A 20,518-nucleotide genomic window follows, 5' to 3' on the forward strand; every position below is an offset into this window, starting at 1 on the left:
GTATAGAAAATAATTCATTTTTGTTTTTTCATCTGAAGACATTGTGCCATCAATTGCATTTCGTGGTCAGAGCGAGTGTGTAATATTAAAGCGGGCCCTCGGGGTTACTAACAGCCCTCAGCTTTTTTTTTTTTTGATTGTTCTCCTGCCTCACTTCTCTCTCAGCAAATCGCCATCGCTCGTGAGGGCGACCTTCTGACCAAAGAGAGGCTGTGCTGCGGTTTGTCCATGTTCGAGGTCATCCTCACACGTGTGCGGGGCTTCTTGGACGACCCCATCTGGCGTGGCCCGCTGCCCAGCAACGGCGTGATGCACGTGGACGAGTGCGTGGAGTTTCACCGACTCTGGAGTGCCATGCAGTTTGTGTACTGCATCCCTGTGGGAGCCCACGAGTTCACAGTGGAGTGAGTGCAGCACGACGTCCTCTCGCCACATGCGATTCTTAAAGCGCCACATCTTTAACCCCTGCACCCGCTTTCTGCTTTTCAGGCAGTGCTTCGGGGACGGCCTCCACTGGGCCGGCTGCATGATCATCGCCCTGCTGGGACAGCACAGACGCTTCGACATCCTCGACTTCAGCTACCACCTTCTCAAGGTGCAGAAGCACGACGGCAAGGATGAGGTCATCAAGAGCGTGGTGAGTTGGAGGAGGATCAGCAGTACTGTCACACGCAACGACGGTTATTCACATCTGCTGTTTCATAATCGGCACATTTCTTCATTACACTCTGAGTCTACTTTTAGATTTCATCAGAAAACTGAAGACAGGAAATAAAACAAGTCAGTGCAGCGCTTTACTATGTCACGTAAGCTGTATCACAGTACTTTAAACCAGGAATACTCAAAGTACTTTGCTCCCGTACATCTTTCTAGATTCCAGTGTTTCTTGAACTTTTGTAAGTTTCCAGGTTTATTGGACATTTCTAGAATCTTTGGCTGTTTTCTAGGATTTTAGCACATTTCTCTGATTTGAGGACTTTCTTTGATTTTAGTACATTTCTCAGATTTTAGGATGTTTCTAGAGTTGTAGGACATTTTAAGGATTTTAGGACAATGCTTGGATTTTAGTGTATTTCTTGAATTTTTGGAGTTTCTAAGATATCCAACATTCCTAGGATTGCAGGACGTTTCTCAAATTCTAGGATTTTAGGATGTTTCTAGAATTTAAGTACTTTCTTGCATGTTTCTCTGACTTCAGGAAATTTTTGGGATTGCAGGACATTGGGGGCTTAGCTAGGACCTCTGTCGGGGCGTGAGGAGGAGCCTGTTTTTATATAAACAAGCTCTATTTTGATGCTGTTTTAAGCACTCTGGCACTTCAGGTGTACCAACAGTACAAGCCGAGGATGTAAGTGATGCGCAGGTCATGTTTCAGCAGTGCTGATATTTCCTGCTTCCCTTTAGCCACTGAAGAAGATGGTCGACAGGATCCGCAAATTCCAAGTCATCAACAACGAGATTTTCGCCATCCTGAACAAGTACATGAAGTCTGGAGACGGAGAGAACATGCCGGTCGAACACGTCCGATGCTTCCAGCCACCGATTCACCAGTCGCTCGCCAGCAGCTGAGGTGCTGCCGTCGCTGCCGTCGCCGCCGTCGATACCGTGGACCAGCGTTAAGTTCCAAACACTGTCAGCATTACCAGACTATCCACAAATATTCCACATTTACTTTGGGTCTTCAGTAGTAAAGGACCATTAAATGTAGGGAAGTTGGGCCACATTTTTTGTCTTTTTTTTTTTTTGTATTCACTTGTGCCTTATCAGAAATGAATAGATTTTTTTGGATGAACTATTCTTTGTTTTATACTTGCAGAAATAGATCAGGGAGGTGAAATTAGTTTTATCAGATACATATTTAAGGGTTTGCAGTGGTGGAATATTGAGGGTGGACGGTATTTTAAGTGGGGGTGAAAGTAAATCTGTATTTTCTATATTGTTGAACGTGCATGCTAAACCTTTTAAAGGAAAAGTAACAAAGCTCATACTCATGTTAAGCATTTATTCACTGTGCCTTCAAATGTTTTAATCATTTTAATTCAATAAATATGTAACAAATCTGTTGGTTCATCTCGAGAGCTTTTCATGTAAACGCTACAAAAAAAAGTTCAGAACGACTTCCAACAAAACTGTTGTTACTTTCAAGTATCACGAAAAAAACTTAAATCATCGTGTCTGTCCTTTTTTTAAATGTCGTCATTTGTCAGCAGGACTTCATATAGAATATATATTAAAACCTTTATCGTTTTGATTTATAGAAAGTAAGTCAGTGCATGAATATGCATGTACATATAACAAAACATTTCTTAAAAAAAACTCATATTTACAGCGCTACAGAGGAATGAAATTAAGTTCTAACTGTAACGAATATGATCGGCTCATATTCTGAGAAAAGTAAGGCAAATTAAAACAGTAAATACAATCCACTGGTCTGTCCAACACGTCCCCCAAAACAGTTGATTGTCTTATTGTTGTCGTGAACCACAACAATGTCGTGGTTGGTGAGTCAGTTCGTAGGCAGCTGAAAAAAAGAGTTTTTTAGTGATCCAAAGAGGAAGTCATTGCTCCGTTTCTTCTAGAGACGCTATCAAAAGGCAAACCTATTTCTCTGTCCTCCATGTCTTCAGTGGACTCATTATGTAGCAACTCGTAGGTGCCGTGGGACGCCATGCCGTTGGCCGCGGGGAAGACCCGTTCCTCCTTCCTCATGGACACGGCGAGGGAGGCCAAGCTCACGCTAACGTCCTTGAAGGCGTGCAGCAGGAAGATGCCCACGATGATGGTGAGGAAGCCACTGAGGGTGCCGATCACGTCGTCGGGGCCCATGTGGCCCCACTCCTTGAAGAGGATGGCGGAGCAGGTGAGCACAGAGGTGGTGAAGAACACGTAGTAGATGGGAGTCACCAGGGAGGTGTTGAAAATGTCCAGAGCCTTGTTCAGGTAGTTGATCTGTGTGCTCACGCAGGTCACCAGCCCCAGAAGCAGGATCCACGCCAGAGGGTTTCTCACCACGTTTTTCCCGGCGATCGCCTCCTTGATGGCGATACCCAGTCCTTTGACGCAGGACACCGATAGTGCCCCGATAACTGAGCAGATGGTGATGTAGACGAGGATGTTGGTCTGACCGTGACGGGGACCCACGACAAATATGAAGATGAGGGCCACGATGATTACAATAGTAGCAAAGACGAAAAACCCTGAAAAAGAGCGAGTACGAGAGTTTTTAGTCAGACTTTACCTGAATGTGAAGACAGAAAATTATATGTAAGTTTGAATAGTTTTATCTTAAAGGGTAACTTCAGTAAGTTCAATCTGGAGCCTATTTTCCCACATTTTTGTGTACAAGGTCATGTTTAGATGAGAACGGCCATACTAAAAATGGAAGTCTTAAAAACTGCGTTAATACAACATTGTGAGACAATCCTCGTGTACACGGATCCACAAAAACAACCTGAAATGCTGTAGTATGCTTGCCAGGCCAGTAGTGTCACTTTGCAGTGAGATCATATAAGAGCACCACACGCATGTGCTAAGTGCGACTGTGAGTCTGTCGCTGGCAAAAGCACTTTTAGTGGACAGAGACTGACGGTGCGCAGAGTGATTACATCACAGCGTCTACAGCGTCTCGCTCACTGCTGGTCCAACTTTATAATCAGGTCCAGGTTGAAAAATTACAAAAGTTACTGTTAACACGTGCAAAAAAGGCACCACTCTGATGTGGAATAACCTTCATGTGATTCGCTTCAGTTTTTCAATATTTTTGTTATGAAACCTGACTAGAAAGAAAACCTCAGTTAAAGAAATACGATCCCCGCTGTTGTGTACCTGGATCGACCAGCTTTTTGGCCATGTCCTCGAGGCTGCTGATCTCCTCCTCTTTCGGGGCATGGATCACCATGGTGGTGGAGCCCAGGATGCTGAGCAGGCAGCCGAGCTTCCCGTGCAGGTTTAACCGCTCCGTCAGGAAGTACGACGACAGCACGGCGCTGCAGTGACACAAATACGGTCAGTGACAACACTCTCCACAAATCCACTGACACACATGGGGAAAGTAAATATGGAGTCTTGTGTACCTGACGAGCACGCTGAGGGCTCCCAGCGGAGTCACCAGTGTCGCAGGAGCAAAGGCATACGCTGCAAAGTTAGCTGCTTCACCAGCTCCCACTGTGAGGGATTAAAACACGTTAGTTCATTTCCAAATATGAAAAAGATGAACTAATCACTGCAGGCGGAGGTAAAAACTGAAATACTGTCTGAGGTTTGAGTGTGGTGCAACAAAGATTTTTTAAGTTAGTCAGTTAGATCTCTATTTCAAACATGCAGTTTCAATTTGTGCAATTTGAGGGTTAATGGAAACGCGCCTACTCAGTTCAGTTCTCTTTGTACGTCCATGCTCAACATCTAAAGATCATTTACACGCAGTTCCCCATGTCCGTGCTAACTGGACTCAGATCAGATTTTTCACTACTATGGTTCATTACTTACTTGATAGTAAACCAGCCCACCACAGCCATTCTTTAAGGTACGCATGTCCACCCTGACCTGAAGAGCAAAGACACACACACACACACACACACACACACACACACACATTTCAGGACTCATTTCAATAAAACTTGCATGTAAGCAAATCTTGAATTATGTAATCGTCACAGCACAAGTCAGGAAGCTGCGGTGGATTTGAGCTGAAGGTCAAGTGACACAGTGAAGTTAATGTTTCCCAGAGAGCTCAACACGAACACAAACACGCCCTGCAGAGGTGAGCAACACCGCGCACGCTTGAAATAAGGGAAGGTGTTATCTGGTATGCTGAAGGGCTGCTCCCACTGGTTTGGCTGTCGTGTTGCTCAACAATCGCAGGGAGTGTCTGAACTCAGCTGACAAAGACAACAATGTTCCTCGGGGTGACTTGTGATGTGCGTTAGACACTCAGAAAAGGTCAGCACCTGCTCGCATCGATCCCTTCCTCGCCAGCCTCAGAAGTCCTTTCTTCTTGAGGATGAAGCTGCCTCCGATGAAGATGCTGGAGCTGATGGCCAAACCCAGACCGATGTAGAAATCATACTTCCCCCTGTCCTGACCCATAGTGAGGCTGGATGTGTTGGTGTGCTCTGTCACATTTACCAAACAGTGCAGATGCTGACCAACAGTGCAGTTGTGGCCAGTCCAGACACCTGAGAGCAGAGCGTATGGAAGACAAAGAAAAACACCTTTTTTTAAACTAATTTTCAGGTATATTTCTTTTAATAACTTAAAAAGAATATAATTATCTTACATGTAGTTTTCTGAATATTTTCCATATTTTAAAAATGTATTATTTTTTATTATTAACTCTAGATCATTTCTCCCATTCTCTCTCTCCAGCTATCCAAACTCATTTTAAGGTCATTTTCATGTCACCATTCCCTAATTTCATGCAATTTGTGAGACATTTCTTGCCAAGTTGCTCATTGCCTTTTGCGGAAAAGGCACCAGACCGATTTGTTCAGATTTCAAAAGGTTAACCCTTTGCAATCTAAATAAAAAATCAATAAAAAAAATAAAAAATAAATTAATAAAAAAAAGTAAAAAGTACAAGCAAATAAGTTTTTTTAAAAAACCACAGCAATTAGGACTTGGAGAACATGCTTAAAAAATTATAATTCTCTAATATAATTTGACATGCAATTAGGATTATTAAAATTTCCTTTTTCACCCTGGCTTTTTTTCTTTTCTTGGACATTTTCCCCACTTTTTCTAAAAAAAAAAAACCCCACTTTTTTAAATGTACTTATTTCTTGCAATTTGTCAAACATTTCCGTGTTGTTGTTCTGTGTTTTTGAAATAAATTTCACCAGTTTGCAGAAGGTTCAAACAGTAAATACTAATGAAAGACATCTGAAAGCAGCGCAGGAAAAGTGATGTCGCTCCGAGTTTCGAAGGGTTAATTGATAACAATACAGAGCATATGGAAAACAACAAAGCATTTTTCAGCTGCTGTGGACAAAAAGTGACATTATTTTAACATCAGTGACCTACCGTCTCCGCAGGTGACCGTACAGAAGGAAAAACCATCATTTAAGGTGTGAGAATAATCCATCAGAGCTACAGCACATTTAGTACTCTGTAGTTTCCCTGCTCGTTGGTTCAATAACTGCTGGATGACCAACCGGTTATTTGGGTGTTGCATATAAGAAGTCTTGCAGTAGATGTGTCAATACACCTGTGTCAAGACTCAGGAATTCAGGAAACGACGCGCCATTGAGGTAAATGTTAACCTGAGCACGCTAGGTGCAGCTCGTAAAACAGCTAACCTTAAATAAAGTCGCCTGTTACACACAGTATGCTAACTACACGGTTATTACAAGTTAGTACACTACTGTCGGTGACAGCGGCACTATTACGGTGCCGCAATGTTACATTTTAATCATTTTTACGAGTATTTTACTGCGAGCACATCCCTCGTTAGCCACGTTAGCTTCATTAGCTTTGCGGCTAACTGGTTAGCTAGCGAAGTCCGCTGCCGTTAACCGTTAAACGTTGTTTGTTTTTTAGGTTTTGAGAAGTTTTAACGAGAGTTGGATACCTGATCAAAGGTGGCCGGTTTCCCCCAAAAACAACAAAGCAGCAGAGGTTAGCTAATAGCTAGCCTTCTTCCTGGCTCTGCGGCTAACCATCACATAGCTCCAGCTCCACATTCAGCCAGCAGCAGCTCCGCTTGACGACTGCCGCACTGCGAGCTTCTTCTTCTGCTTATCAGAGTCCGTGTGACCGCTGAACGGTGGCCCTCCGCCGGCTGAAGTCCGGTAACACAGCATGTCCCGCAGCTCAGCTCCAGACAAACTCAATGAGATCATCACGGCGATTTTATTACACAATAATAATAATAATAATAATAATAATAATAATAACAAAAACCCTCTCTCTGTCTCTACTTTAGATTACTATTTAATAATACAAATGTACTTACACACTTCAAATTTACTTCACCAACGTAATGAATCTCATTACATTTGATTACTTTTCTACAAATGTTTTAAACATGATAATAAAGCTGAAAAGACCCCACAGAAGTACATGAATGTTGCGCTCAAAATTTCCTCAAGGTCTTCGCTGTTGTCCAAAAAAAAAGGCCAACATGAGCATTTCTGTATGGCAAAAAAACATGAAACATGAAAACATAAATGTTTTATTCAACATATAAACTCTTGAACTGCTGAAAGCATTTCTTTCATACATAACCCCTTTGTAATCACCAATATTTTGATTAGTGACTGTAATGTGATTACTGTAACGAGTTAAATTAATGTAACAAGTTAAATGTGTGTGTATATATATATATATATATATATATATATATATATATATATATATATATATATATATGTAGAGAGAGAGAGAGAGATTTTGAGTGAGATGATTTTAATCATCATAAATATAGTTTATGGACATTTTTTCCCTTTTTTTAAAAAAAAAAAAGTCTCTTTCTCCCTCTCTCCCTCCTTTTTTCACATTAATTTCTAGGTTATTTTTGTCACCATTTACCAATTTCTTTGCTCATTGCCAAAGTGTCTGAATACAGCGCAAGAAAAACTGAACGTCCATTCAGGTTTCAAAGGGTTAATTTATTGTATAAGAAAAAACAAAGCAAAAATACTGAATAAATAATTTCTAAAATATCTTACAGTTGTCAGGCACTTAAGTAGTGTGATTTAATTAAAAATCGAGCAGATAAGCAAACTTGATTAAGGTAAGGACTCACTGGGCTCGTGAGAATAATGTTTTTCTAGTGACTCTTTATACAACAAATGCACAAGTCAGCGCGCCACTTTCAAGTCTTAGCTGATCACTAGGCACAATTATTAAACCATTTCTGACAAAAAGACAGTTGTACAAATTAGTGTAAACATTTTATGAATAAATAATCCATGATCCAGATCACACGTATAAGCTGTACGTCCAAACAGTTTGTAACCACAGAACAAAAGTTTAGATTTGGTATCAGCTTTACAAATTCCTCCATTAGACAAAACGCTCATTCAGTCATTGTTAATACTCGTCTTCTATACGACTCCTGAACTAAACAGGCTGCTTCTGAAATTACACTGAATTATTCACAGGCACACTGAATAAGTCAAAGTGCAGGTGATTCAACACTGATACAGTCCAGCATCGGGAGAAAGGGAGAACATTCAAGGGGCCACATTTAAGGCATTAAAACCTTGAGGGCCCGGCCTTTATGAAAGTAAACAGAATTATTAGCTACCTATGTTTTGTACGTCACTCTGCAAATATTTGAATTTAAGAAAAAAGTAAGTTGACAAATTCCCCAGGCCAAGTTTGAATGTGCTTTTTAGAAGCGATGAGAGGTGAAGAGACAGTCTCATGATGATCAAAGTCACAACGTATTTTTGTCACTCCCGACTCGTCAAATGGCCTTATGCTTCAAAATATAACACTTTAGGTACTATTTTCTAGTATCATGCATGCATGTAGTGTCTTTTCAAAATAAACTTGTTTACAGGAAATGTAGGTGTAGGTTTAGGCGACAAAAGTACTTGGTCAGGCATAGAAAAGATCATGGTTTGGGTTTAAATCATGTTGACACACACGGGACACAAACAGCAGTCTCCTTGGTGAAAGTCCTGTGTTTGTTTAACCCCTCCACCCTGACCTCCTCCCTGCTTTTTCTTACTTAGTTTTCACGTGACATCATTACCTTGAAGAAACATCCACCTGGAGGCAAAAGTGTATATTTTTAGTAGATAATGAGACCGATAACTGATAATTGCAACCGACATGCATTTACAAAATAAATTATGATTTCTCTGTCAGTATTTAGAATTTGGAAAAAAACAAACTGCAACACAAAACTTTGTTTAAATGTCTTTAGAAAATGTTTAATCAAAACTGAAACGTCCAACATCATATACAGCAAATTCCCAGCAACTTTTATTTATAAAGTCTTGTGAAATGTAAATAAAAAATGAATAAATAAAAATAGCTCCCTGAGATTTCACAAAGTAAAAGTTCCTCCCATGGTAAAACTGACTTTCTTTGCTCTTTTTAATGAATTCATTTTTATCAGCAATCCTTATAATAAAAGAAAGAAACAGATGATCGGCAAAATACATTGGTCCCAGTAATCGTCCGGGCCGATTATCTGTCGACCTCGTATCATAAGCGCCCAAAACTTGTAGTTTCTTCACTTATCTTTTCTATCTGCTTCGGAGAGGTTATCCAATTATTAATGCCTTAAAAGAGATGGAAAAATGATGGATTTGTGCTGCGATTCGATGGGAGTTTTCACTGTTGGGTGCTGCAACGTAGTTTTGCTCTCTGGGGCTCAGCACGAGTAATAAGACTAAAAACTAAGAACTACATCAGGCGTTCTGAGCTTCTAATATTACTGCGTTTGGGTTTAGAGGGTGTCTTTACGTGTTAATACCAGCCGCCGACGGCTGTGAGAAAGTGTTGGTATTTGACAACGTGGGAACGATAATGGTTTGCAAGTTCATGAGTGTTAATGAAACTGTTGAAACATATTTGTGGGTTACACAGTAACTGCAGACTGTTCCATAAGAACCCGTGAGGCGATTCAAGTAAAATGTTGAATGAAAGTAGTTATAAATACACTGTTTAGTCATTTAAACTCAAGTAACACTCAAATCAAGTATAGACTTTGTGCTATAAGGAATGCAGTATGGCACTGAGGTCACGTAAAGGTAAAGGCATTTCAGTCTGTCTTCTTCTTCCAGGTAATCAAGGCCTCTTGGGAAATTCGGAGTAAAACGACCCCGACACACACTGTCGTCAGACCACAAAGCATGGCGAGGCTGTCCGTCATCGTCAGCGCAGTCCACTCCTTGAAGAGAAGCGCAGAAGCCAGAATCACGGAGGATGTGAACGTCACATAGTATATGGCCTCAAACACGTTGGAGCTGAAACACTCCAAGGCCTTATTGATGAAGAAGAACTGGATCAGGATGCTGACGGCCAGCGTCCCCAGCAAGCCCACAAAGACAGCCAGAGCTCGGCTGCTCGACTGTCCGTCTCCAAAGACGTCTTGTGCAGCGAGACCGAGTCCTTTGCTGCTTGGAACGGTGAAGCTTCCGAGGAGGGAACATATAGCGACGTACACCATGATGTTCGATGTGCCGTGAGCCGGAGCAACCCACACGATCAGTATGACCAGCAGCAGGACCACCAAGAGGGCGTACACTACAAACACTGCAGCATGAGACAGGACATGCCATTACTTTGTATATGTTAAAAAGCATATAATAGTTAGAAAATGTACTAACTTAAACCCCATGAAACCTGGAGCAACATCACTTTTCTTTTGCTGCTTTTAAACTCATTTCACAAGTATTTAAACATTTAAATTTAGAAAATTATTTGAGAAAAAAATTACAGGGGAATGGCTAAAGAAAAAAAAAGAAAAGAAAAAAGCTAGATAAAAACTATAATACTAATTCTCATAATTACACAGATAAAATTATGTTATGTTGTTCCTTTATTATTATTTAATTTAATTTTTTAAAATTTAAAATAAACACATTTTTAGTTTTTTTGAGTAAGAAATTATCCACAAAAGAGGTGCTGCTGTACTATTGATCATTTTACTAGGCAAAAAATGTTTTTAATAAGGCCTACTTCTTCTATAGCTGCCAGCAGGCTGCCAACATCCCCAATTAGAGAAAGGTTGAAAATAAGGCAATGTGCAATCACTACATCTGCCCCTGGTAATCTGATGAGAGCTCAGCATGATCGTGTTTCGAAATTATTCCATCCAGAGTCTGACTAAACCTGAAACAAAAACAAAGTAGTCTGCAGGAGTCATTTTCCACCACTAACTATGTCGCGGAGATCCGCGCTGTGTCAGAGATCCCCGCTGCAGGCGGAGGTCTGCGCTGTCAGGTTATTTCCTATTTATTTATTTATTTATTTATTTATTTAAGTTAATTTTTAAACTAATTTTTAGTTTTTTTTCTTGTTCTTTTTGCTAATTTATGTTTTTTGTTTCATTTCTTCCTTTGTTGCTTATTGCCTTCCTTCCCTGTTTTTGAAAGAAATCAAGCCAATTTTCTCAGGTTTCAAAGGGTTAAATCAGTTGGAGGATACATCGATCAATTACTAGAGTAACGCAAAGGAAAAAAAAACAAACACTCCGCACCCGGGTCCGACAGCCTCTCCTCTAACTCCAGTCTTGACGTTACGGCCTCGGCTTTAGGGGCATGAATGATGAGCACGACGGAGCCGCAGCAACATAACACACAGCCGAGTTTTCCCAGGACGTTTAAATGCTCCTTCAAGATCCACGAAGCCAGCACAGCCCTGCAACACACACAAAAAAAATAACTTTTAGTGAGATACACATGAAATTAGGAGAGTCCTGAGAGGATTTTACAGTGTAAGAGGTTTAAAACTTGACTTTGCACCGTGGAGGATTGGTAGATGTAAAAACAGAATGTCTGCAGGTATCGAACTCTTACATTTAATACTTTTACATTTGAACCTAATTTAAGACAGATTTTGGACTAATCACATTTTTTTCTTTTCTATCCTTCCAGGCAAGTATAAAGTCAGATATCTGTGTTCCTGTGCAGAGGTAAGTTTCATATAAAAACATGGTTATAACAGTTAGTTTGGTTCATCTACAATTTTCCAACAACGAAGTGCAAATATATAGGAAAACACAGAATTAAGTTCGTTAGTAGATTTAACATTTGTAACATCAGAAATATGGACTTTCACACAGAACAGCTTGACTCATTATGGCCGAATGAAATTAATAGATCAATACATGACATTAGATAAAATGTTTGTGGCAATAACAATTTAAAAGTTAAATTTAAGGTTTAAGTTAAGTTTAAGGCCTAATATTTGTAAAACTGTATTATCTGTAAGACATTTTAAGGACCTACAGACACCCTGAAAAAGATAAAGAGACATGATGAGATCAAATAAATTTATGTAGGCTTTAGAGATGCACACAGACTTAATTTATATTTAAAAAGGCAGCAAAAAAGATCAATAATTATACACAACTTTACAGTGCTTGAGGAAACAAACCTGCCTGATCAGCAACTGTGTGCTACAACTCAGACACAAGGACATTTTTTGGTTGTTCTTAGTGTATAATTGACTGATGTAAACTCTTGTTGCTCTACAATACGTCCCTATATACACTGAATAATAAATATCAAGCTAAACGTTTAAAAGAACAGTTAACCCCAAATCAAAAATACATATTTTCCCTCTTATCTGTTATTCTATTTATCAGTCTAGATTTTTTGTCATTTTCAGGGGAACTGTCCCTTTAAGGAAAAAGAAAAAAAAACATTAATTATCTTTTAGACTTACCCAAATAACACTCCAAGGGCTCCCAGTGGAGTAACTATCACAGCGGGGGCCACATTGTACGCCAGGAAATTCCCAATTTGACCAACAATCACTGTTGAGATTCATAAATAGATGTGTTCAAAATATTATCTACATATTACTCGGGTGAAAAAATTGAATGTGAGCAGGCCTAAAGGATATTGCACCAATCTCAGAATGTGACTTCCAACATTAACCCTTTGAAACCTTGAGCTTTTCGCCTTTAAGGTGCCTTTCATAAGCATTTCAGCCTTTGAATCCTGAGCAAATTGGTTCGATTTCTTAAAGAAAAAAAAAACATGGGGCAAAGGCAATGAGCAACTTGGTATGAAATGTTTTACAAATTACAAGAAATCTGTAGATTTAGAAACTTTTTTTTTACTTTAACTAATTTCTTGCTAATTTTTGGGTAATTTCTTCTTTTGCTGCTCATTGCCTTATTTTTATGTTTCTGACATCAATCAAGCCAATTTTCTCAAAGCGTCAAAAATAATTTCCCTTCATCCAAAATAAAACACCACAGCAAATTATGCCCTTAAAAACGACCATAATTTTAAATTTATACATTTCTGATTTTCATAATTTCATATTTAAAATTATATTAAAGATTTATTAGAGATTTTAAGAGCTCTTCCATGGTCATTTTCTTTTTTCTCTCTCTTTTTTTATTGTTAGTTTGTTTATTTATTACGAATTTTAAGGTAATTTTCTTGATTTTTTTTTGATTTTTTTTTTACTAATTTCTTACAATTTTTTTCTTACTATTACCCAAAGGTTTTGGATAATTTCTTCTGTCGCTGCTCATCTTCCTCCTATGTTTTTGAAAGACACAAAGCTCGTTTGCCAGGTGTCAAAGGGTTAACTGAGCGCCTCCAGAGTCCATAGATGGCGCTATACTCACTGGACAGTGTGCCTCCCCACCACACCGCGTCTGTGAGGTACGACCGTCCTACGGACAAAATGCAGTCAAAGAAGTTAAGTCTGTGTGGAAAACGGCGGCTCACTCATTAACAGCGTTATTTCAAAGACGTCCACGTTTGTGTCAGTGCAGCTGTTTTTAAATAAAGCTAATGCTCGTCTACTTATCTGCGCTGTCACGCTACCTCTGTCGCGAGAGCGTAAAATTCCCTTTTTTTGGAGCACAAATGTCGACCCATTGATGAAGCTTGATACTACTGCTATTACTATCCCAAAAACAGGCAACGAAATGCTTCTTGGATCCGGCTCAGCAGCCATTTCTGTTGTTTATTTAGCTTAACTGTGAAATGACTGAAGGCTGCGGTCCAGTGTGGAGTTTAGACTGGGAAGTGAGTCTCTGCGCATGCGCGTTGCCATGAGCACCCGGCTGACCACCAGCCCAAACTCACTATCACAACATAACATGTTAAAAAATTATGCTTTTGTGGCGATATTCTGATTTATATACCCCTGATACGTCGGAAGAAAACGTTTATTTTTTTTTAAAAAAAAACGTTTATTTAAAAAAAAAAGTAAATATATATATATTTACTTTTTTTTAAATAAGCGTATTAACCCTTTGAAACCAGGACAAAGTGGCTTTATTTCTTTCAATAACATGGGAAGAAGGCAATGAGCAAAGAAAGAAGAAATTTCCCCAAAATGAGCAAAAAACCTGTAAAAACTAAAAGTAGATTACTTGAAAATAATCAAAAATAATTAAATTAATAAAAAAAATCTTTTTTAAAAAACAGGAAAGTATAAAAAGAAGAAGAAACAAAACTTTAAAAATGCTTAAAAATCTTAATAATTTTGAAAAAGTGATTTCAAATATATGATTATGATGATTTTTTTTTTTAAATAAACGTATTAACCCTTTGACAAAGTGGCTTTATTTCTTTCAATAACATGGGAATAAGGCAATGAGCAAAGAAAGAAGAAAATTCCCCAAAATGAGCAAAAAAAACCTGTAAAAACTAAAAGTAGATTACTTGAAAACAATCAAAAATAATTAAATGAATACATTTTTTTTAAAAAAACAGGAAAGTATAAAAAGAAGAAGAAACAAAACTTAAAAAATGCTTAAAAATCATAATAATTTTGAAAGTGATTTTAAATATATAATTATGATAATTATAAATATATATATATGGACATTTCTTCTATAGCTTTAAAAAATAATTTCTCAAATCTACTAAATTCTTGCAATATGTGGGACATTACTTGCTTGGTTGCTCTTTGGCTTTTTTGTTTTTTAAGAAATCAAACTGATATGTGCAGGGTTAAAGTATTAAACTCAATATAACTCAAGAAATGTCCATCCAGGCTTCAAAGGGTTTATTATTTTTAATGGCATATCCCTCATAACAGACATCAGGTCAATCTTCTTGCCTTTCCACAATGTAAGAATATTATGTCACATATTATTATATCACAAATATGATTTCTGTTTTCTCGTTTCTCTCTCTCCTTTTTTTAACATGAGCTTTTAGCTTGCTGTCTTGTCACCTTTAACCAAGTTCTTACAATTTGCTCATTGCCTTTTCTCATGTTTTTGAAGAGAATTCAACCTTTTTGCTCTGGTTTCAAAACTTTAAATAAATTTTGAATGGTGTCGCCCAAGAAAAACTGATGTCCACCCAGGTTTCAAAGGGTTAAGGACAGAAACAATATATCTTCATGATCCCCTTCACTGTCTTAAAAAGTTAAATCCTCCCTTTAAAAAAAAGTGTGTTCTGTTGAACACACACGTGTGTGTTACACCAACAGAAAGTCCAGCATGTGCTTTTCACAGCACATTTAGACTCAAATAAACTGCATGTATATGTTGTTTGAAATTCAGGCCTCAGTCTTTGTCCCACAGAAGACAAATACGAATAGCCGGGTCTCAGGCGGATACAAACACGTTATATTTGCCTCTGAAATGTCACGCTCACAGAGAAACCCTCCCAGATTATTAACACACCCCAGAGGCTGTTTATCTCCGTAATCTAAAGAAGCTGCACCATCAGTATCGCTGTATATTCATCCCAATAAGTGAAATTAATTACTGAAATTATAATAATGGAAGTTTGAGTCAACAGATCCATATCCTGATATTCTTATATAATTAATAGAATTTAAAAAATCCTAATTTGTGAATACTGACCCCCTTTGAAATTACATGGTTTAATGCCCTGGGGGGGGTTAGTTGTGTATTTGTCTTTTTGTTTGTTTGTTTGTTTATTTTTTCTTTACCTATAAAGTAAAGACAAATTTGTTAAACTGAATGTTGTTTACAGCTGATTACAAAGCAATGAATTGTTGATACCTGCTGCTCAAACGGTCAAGGGTCAGTGAGATAAAATAACAGCATGCAGATGATGGACAACAACAAAAAAAAACTAAACAAACAATAATATACAGCCAGATTGTGCTGCATTCAATTCCAAACAGGTCTATTGATTAGATTTAAGCATTTAAGATATCCACCTTTATTGATCCCAGGTGGAAATTTGGTTATTGCAGCAGCAGCATAAGGGCAGAAATAAATACAGATAAGTATAGAACATACCATAAATAAGTTATAAGAGGTAGTCCCTACAAACTAAAACAAGAGTAATATAATATTGTATAAGTCAACTGCTGGGGTATAACATAGTGTATAGTATAACTTATTGTAAAATAGGTTAAATTTAATGGTTTTAAAAAGGTCAATGGTATAAAATCAGTATCGGTTGATCTTGAGGGGAAAATCCTGATACACTGCAGTAGCTCTGAGGTAAAACAAAGATACTTTTAGAAAATAGCAACAGGAATGATGAAAGTAAAAGGTGAGTAAAAACAAAAAAAAGAAAGAAAAGAAATGCATTATGCTTCAATTTCACACCAGTATGTAAAATATTTAAAATATTTAAAAATATGTATAATATGCATAGTGTATAAGAAATACACTTTATAGCTTTATGCTACCTTACAATGTGCACAACTATAAATAAAGGTTTAGAAATGTTAAAAAAATAAATAAATAAATGACGCTACAATGTACATGTTAAACATACAAATAAATAGTGAATAAATTATAAAATAAACACACTCTGTAATTAACCCTTAAACATCAGTTTTCTTGTGCTGTATTCAGATGCCTTTTACTAACATTCAAACCTCTGAAATTCGGTGGGGTTTCATAACAGACAGTCAAAATAATAAATAAATAAATAAATAAAGAAATGTATCAATTTATTGCCGTGAGTCAGTTAAAAAAAACGAAAAATCCCGAGAAAACTATATTTATAATTCTATGTTACAGAAGAAAGAAAAAAGTATTTACTATTTTTTTTTTTTTAATTATTTGGCTTTTTCTTGAGTTTTTTCCCTGTCTCTTTCCTTATTTTTAATGTTATTTTCTTGAACCTTTTTATCAATGTCTTGCGATCTTTCGTCCATTTCCTGTTTATTTATTTAGTATAAGAAATCAAGCCAATGTGCTAAAGTTTTTAACGCGTTAAATAAACATCTAAAACTATATTAAATATGTAACTCTGTCGCTAAATAAAACATCTGTGAAATAAACACCAAATTCCATGAGACACATCGCCACCTAGCGGACATTTTTTATTTAACTCCGGGCCGACCCCGCCCCTCATATGTCCCGCCTCTGATCCACAGGGAGCGCTCATTTTATCACCCCGACCGGTCCGAGCGGGCGGAGTAGACAACCCCGGATCACCTCGCATCAGAACCCCACCTCAGCGGGCTGTCGCGTTACACACGAACCGCATCCACTCTCCCAGTTACCACTACGTAATTTGTTTCCATGCCTCGTGCCCTAGTCCGCGACCTGTCAATCAAGTCCATTATGAACGTCTTGTTAATGCAGCAAAGCAGCTGAGGGGACGAGAATAGCCTGAGAAGAGACCGCAGGTAATTTAGCAAAAACAAACGATGTTGTCAAATTCAACACGTTAACCGAAACTCTCCGTAACGTTTTTATCTCGTCCGGTTCGGTGTCATGTCACGAGAAAGCTTGTTCATCGTTAGCATTAAGCTAGCTAACGCTGTGTTGGTATTAGCTGTCTAGCGAGCTAAGTTAGCCTTAGCCCCCGAGCTAATGTGGATGTTACCTAGCGTTATGTGTTGCGTTATGAGCACACTGATGCTGTGTCAGTGCGCGTTATTACCCGCTGGACTAGTGTTTGTTATCATGTATGATAACCAGGTAGTAACCGCGGTAATGACGTTAACACAGACTGTGCCCTTGCTAGCTGTAACTGCTTCGATATACTCGTTTTGCTACCAACGTCTCATGTAACGGTATAGTTACGGATACATCTTTGGCCTCAAATTCTGGCGTTAATTATCAGATTGAAGCTAGAACAAGGTTCATTAGGTTGTAGATGAAGTTGTAAAAATTTGGCGCATATGTCATTAGAAAAGATGGTCATGCTAAGTGTGCAGCATTTTGTGCAACGCTGCTTCAACCAAAACATCCACGATAGTAAAAGCAGCTAAATTTTGATGTGACCTAGCTGTTGTCCAAAGTTAGTTTGTATATTTATAAAGACCTGTCGTTGAAATAGAAGTGATTCAGTCTCATGCTTTGGAAACTGGCGTTGGGTTTCCCACTTGTTTACATTTGGGTTATATTATTGGTTTTTCATGCTTCTTACTGGTTTGGGGTGATCTTAGTGCAAGTGTCATGTTAAAATAGATTATTGTTACGCTACATTTTTGCCGATTTCAAAGTAAACTGTAAACTTACCAGGAAAGAAAATTGCTAATGTCGAAACTAACTTTATTATTTAGTCATGGTCAAAGAGCTAAACACTCATTGATTCACTGGCTCATAATAAAGCTTATTCTCATCTAGCCTTTTTCTCATCAAAACTGTTTTATATTGTACACAAGACCATTAAAAATGCATACAGATACACAGAAGGACTAAAAATACAACAAAAAATGAAATGGTGAAAACTAAAATGTAAATAATAACAAAAAAATAATTACACTTGCCTTTCATAATGCTAGGGTCTATGTTACATATATCATATTCTAATAATTTAAAGATTTCAATGTCTTGATAACCTTAGTAAAAAGTTGCATGATATATAATTTGTTATTTTCAATCCCCAGCATTTTCTCAGTCTCTCATCCCAGTCTATCATGTCTTTGTCTTGCAGGTTGGCTGCGTTTGCAGCCAGGAGAGGAGAGGGGAAGATGCCTTCTCCATCTTTTACCCTCGATGCTCAGCTGAGATTTCATGACAAATGGCTGAAGATAGACTTGCAGGTATGTGTGCATTTAACAGGGAATAATGTGACAATAACTGCTTTTTCAGAGAGGACAGCATGTTATTTTGTGGGCTCAGGCACATGTGACTGTGGAGATTTGCGTTCGCTGAAAGATGGCGTTTTTGTTTTGACATACTTGTTTTTGCCAAAAAGACTGTATCACTTAAGTTTCTTTTAAAAGTGGCTTTGTTCCTAGGTCAGTGTCAGTCTTACTTTGTTGCATCATGTTGGTGACATAATGCAAAACCCCAAAACCTTGATGTTTCACTGATAATGAAGTAGCATCTTATCCCTTATCCTTATTTTTTCACCAAAAAGTGTTTTCTATGATGCCAGAAAGTGGATGCATATTACACTAGTTTGCACAAACATCCAAAATGCTGCTTATTTAACATGGTGAAAGTCAAACTCAGAGACAAAGTGACAGTGTTCATAACCTGACACGCCTCACTTCAGACATGCCTGGAGGCTGTATCAGACCTCATGCACAGATGATTATTGTTTGTCCTGTAATGTGAAAAGAAGTGTAGCCTATAATATTACAGTAAGTTTGAGGAATAGGCATTAAGAAATCTCTGTTGTGAAAACAAACTACTGTTGGCTGTAATTATGAGGTCTTTCAATATATGATGGATTTAGTGAAGATCGGGATAAAACACTGTCTCATTCTTCGAAATAGGCTGTGTGATGAGCTGTCTGCTCTCAGCTCCACAAATTGCAGCCTGTCTGGACTGAAAATTGGTTTGCACTTCCAAATGAGGACTAAAATTGGGAAAGGGTGTCATGTTTTCCCACCGTTAGAGCTCTCTCCAGTGCTGAAGGCAGATTTAGTGCTATGTTGCCGGTCTGGTGTCATCTGTGAGCTAACATGTTTTTGACATTTAAGACACTGGATCCTTGAAAGTAAGCGCTGGCTTTCCACTTGTGAATGTTTCTAAGTAAAGAAAAGCATAGATGTTGCACCACTGGGATGATGACACAGATTTCAAAGTAGATACATTCTTGAATCAGCTGGGACTCGGTGATAAAGCAGCTATTTTGTACTCTGATTCTTCACCTATATTTAGTTTTATTTTGTTGCTTAGTTGTCTCAGCTGGGTTATGAAGACGGCACAACAAATTTTCTTTAATAAGCTGAAAAATACAAAACAAATTCAGGATAAGAGAACATATTTAGTTGATAATATAGCACAAATAGAAGCTAACCTGGGTTCACTGGTCTTACTGGATTCTTTAAAGGGAAACTTTGCTGATTTTCAACTAGATTTATAGAATATCAATTTGATGTGTGTGTGTGTGTGTGTGTATGTGAATGAACTGTGCCAAACTTCCATCCATTGTGCCAGCACCTAGGTCTCCCTGCTCATCGATGATGAGACAATCAAAGGTTGATTTTGTTGATAAAGGGAGCAGACCTTAGGTGTACTTAAATGTGTGTGTTTGTATGTACTTAAAGTTTACCTTCTTTTCCCCAGTTTTCCAAGATTTTTGATAACATAGGTTACTGTGCGAAAGTCTTAGACCACCTTAAACTTTTTATTCTATTTTACCAAGGTTGTAATGATCATGTATTCCCTGCTCATTATTGATGAGCAGGGAGATGGGTGATATGTTTTGCATCGTTAGGTGGATTTTTGCTGACTCCCGGGCTGTTGCTGAAATTACAGATTGCACTTAAGCATTTTCAGTTGTCCACCACCCTGGATACGAAGAGTTAAGTAGCGGATCGAGAGACCCAACCCTCTCTTTCTCTCTCAAACTCAGATCAAAATGTAAAACAAGGCAGTTCTGATCAAATAAAAAACAAATTTCTGTTACTGTCGTGCCTCTTTCAAAAACATATTTTGTTTCCCTGTTTGGCTGTAATACAAAAATGTATGAGTAAGAAGTAGGTGCCATGCTATTTTCAGTGTTGTTAAAAAGGAGGC

At 38.1% G+C, this 20,518-nt stretch overlaps 4 protein-coding genes and 1 long non-coding RNA gene across 8 annotated transcripts in view; 3 read left to right on the top strand and 2 right to left on the bottom strand.

Moving 5' to 3' along the window:
- cyfip1 (cytoplasmic FMR1 interacting protein 1) overlaps positions 1 to 2,060 on the top strand; it is a 39,777-nt gene extending 37,717 nt beyond the window's left edge. For both annotated transcript variants that reach the window (XM_042483658.2, XM_042483657.2), the window contains exons 29-31: positions 166 to 404; positions 490 to 637; positions 1,405 to 2,060. In XM_042483658.2, the coding sequence (XP_042339592.1) occupies positions 166 to 404; positions 490 to 637; positions 1,405 to 1,569 (552 nt within the window). In that variant the 3' untranslated portion in view covers positions 1,570 to 2,060. The remainder of the gene's footprint in view (positions 1 to 165; positions 405 to 489; positions 638 to 1,404) is intronic.
- Positions 1,988 to 6,705, bottom strand: nipa2 (NIPA magnesium transporter 2). Of its 2 annotated transcripts, none has more exons than XM_042483660.2 (6): positions 6,566 to 6,705; positions 4,947 to 5,174; positions 4,486 to 4,542; positions 4,074 to 4,164; positions 3,826 to 3,986; positions 1,988 to 3,197 (listed from the first exon to the last, which is right to left on the bottom strand). In XM_042483660.2, exons 2-6 carry the CDS (start codon positions 5,083 to 5,085, stop codon positions 2,539 to 2,541), a joined length of 1,107 nt encoding a protein of 368 aa, XP_042339594.1. In that variant the 5' UTR covers positions 5,086 to 5,174; positions 6,566 to 6,705; the 3' UTR covers positions 1,988 to 2,538. The 2 variants fall into 2 exon arrangements, with proteins under 2 accessions (XP_042339594.1, XP_042339593.1); XM_042483659.2 differs by lacking the exon at positions 6,566 to 6,705 and adding an exon at positions 6,019 to 6,192.
- Positions 6,109 to 9,875, top strand: LOC148189615 (uncharacterized). The gene is made up of 3 exons (XR_015776674.1): positions 6,109 to 6,245; positions 6,535 to 6,785; positions 9,738 to 9,875. It is a non-coding gene; the product is annotated as an uncharacterized LOC148189615 (long non-coding RNA).
- Positions 8,905 to 13,800, bottom strand: nipa1 (NIPA magnesium transporter 1). The gene is made up of 5 exons (XM_042483829.2): positions 13,467 to 13,800; positions 13,265 to 13,312; positions 12,346 to 12,436; positions 11,156 to 11,316; positions 8,905 to 10,209 (listed from the first exon to the last, which is right to left on the bottom strand). Exons 1-5 carry the CDS (start codon positions 13,597 to 13,599, stop codon positions 9,716 to 9,718), a joined length of 927 nt encoding a protein of 308 aa, XP_042339763.2. The 5' UTR covers positions 13,600 to 13,800; the 3' UTR covers positions 8,905 to 9,715.
- herc2 (HECT and RLD domain containing E3 ubiquitin protein ligase 2) overlaps positions 11,389 to 20,518 on the top strand; it is a 69,875-nt gene continuing 60,745 nt past the window's right edge. Inside the window, exons 1-2 of one of the 2 annotated variants that reach the window (XM_088078043.1) lie at positions 11,389 to 11,590; positions 18,480 to 18,588. In XM_088078043.1, the coding sequence (XP_087934169.1) occupies positions 18,517 to 18,588 (72 nt within the window). In that variant the 5' untranslated portion in view covers positions 11,389 to 11,590; positions 18,480 to 18,516. Of the gene's footprint in view, positions 11,591 to 17,109; positions 17,224 to 18,479; positions 18,589 to 20,518 lie in introns of those variants that run through there. The other variant, XM_042483663.2, reaches the window with a different exon arrangement.

Source organism: Plectropomus leopardus, chromosome 5 (genome assembly GCF_026936395.1).
Source record: "Plectropomus leopardus strain MGB_pleo_1.0 chromosome 5, ASM2693639v1, whole genome shotgun sequence".
Taxonomy (NCBI): Eukaryota; Metazoa; Chordata; class Actinopteri; order Perciformes; family Serranidae; genus Plectropomus; species Plectropomus leopardus.

Coding starts and splice junctions, on each gene's coding strand:
- nipa2 (XM_042483659.2), bottom strand. CDS start 6,169: ATGCAACACCCAAATAACCGGTTGGTCATCCAGCAGTTATTGAACCAA. Junction 5,175..6,018: donor TACGGTCACCTGCGGAGACG/GTAGGTCACTGA, acceptor CTCTGCTCTCAG/GTGTCTGGACTGGCCACAAC. Junction 4,543..4,946: donor GAAGGGATCGATGCGAGCAG/GTGCTGACCTTT, acceptor TTTGCTCTTCAG/GTCAGGGTGGACATGCGTAC.
- nipa1 (XM_042483829.2), bottom strand. CDS start 13,599: ATGGCTGCTGAGCCGGATCCAAGAAGCATTTCGTTGCCTGTTTTTGGG. Junction 12,437..13,264: donor GTGGGGAGGCACACTGTCCA/GTGAGTATAGCG, acceptor GAATCTCAACAG/TGATTGTTGGTCAAATTGGG. Junction 10,210..11,155: donor GGAGAGGCTGTCGGACCCGG/GTGCGGAGTGTT, acceptor CTCATGCTGCAG/TGTTTGTAGTGTACGCCCTC.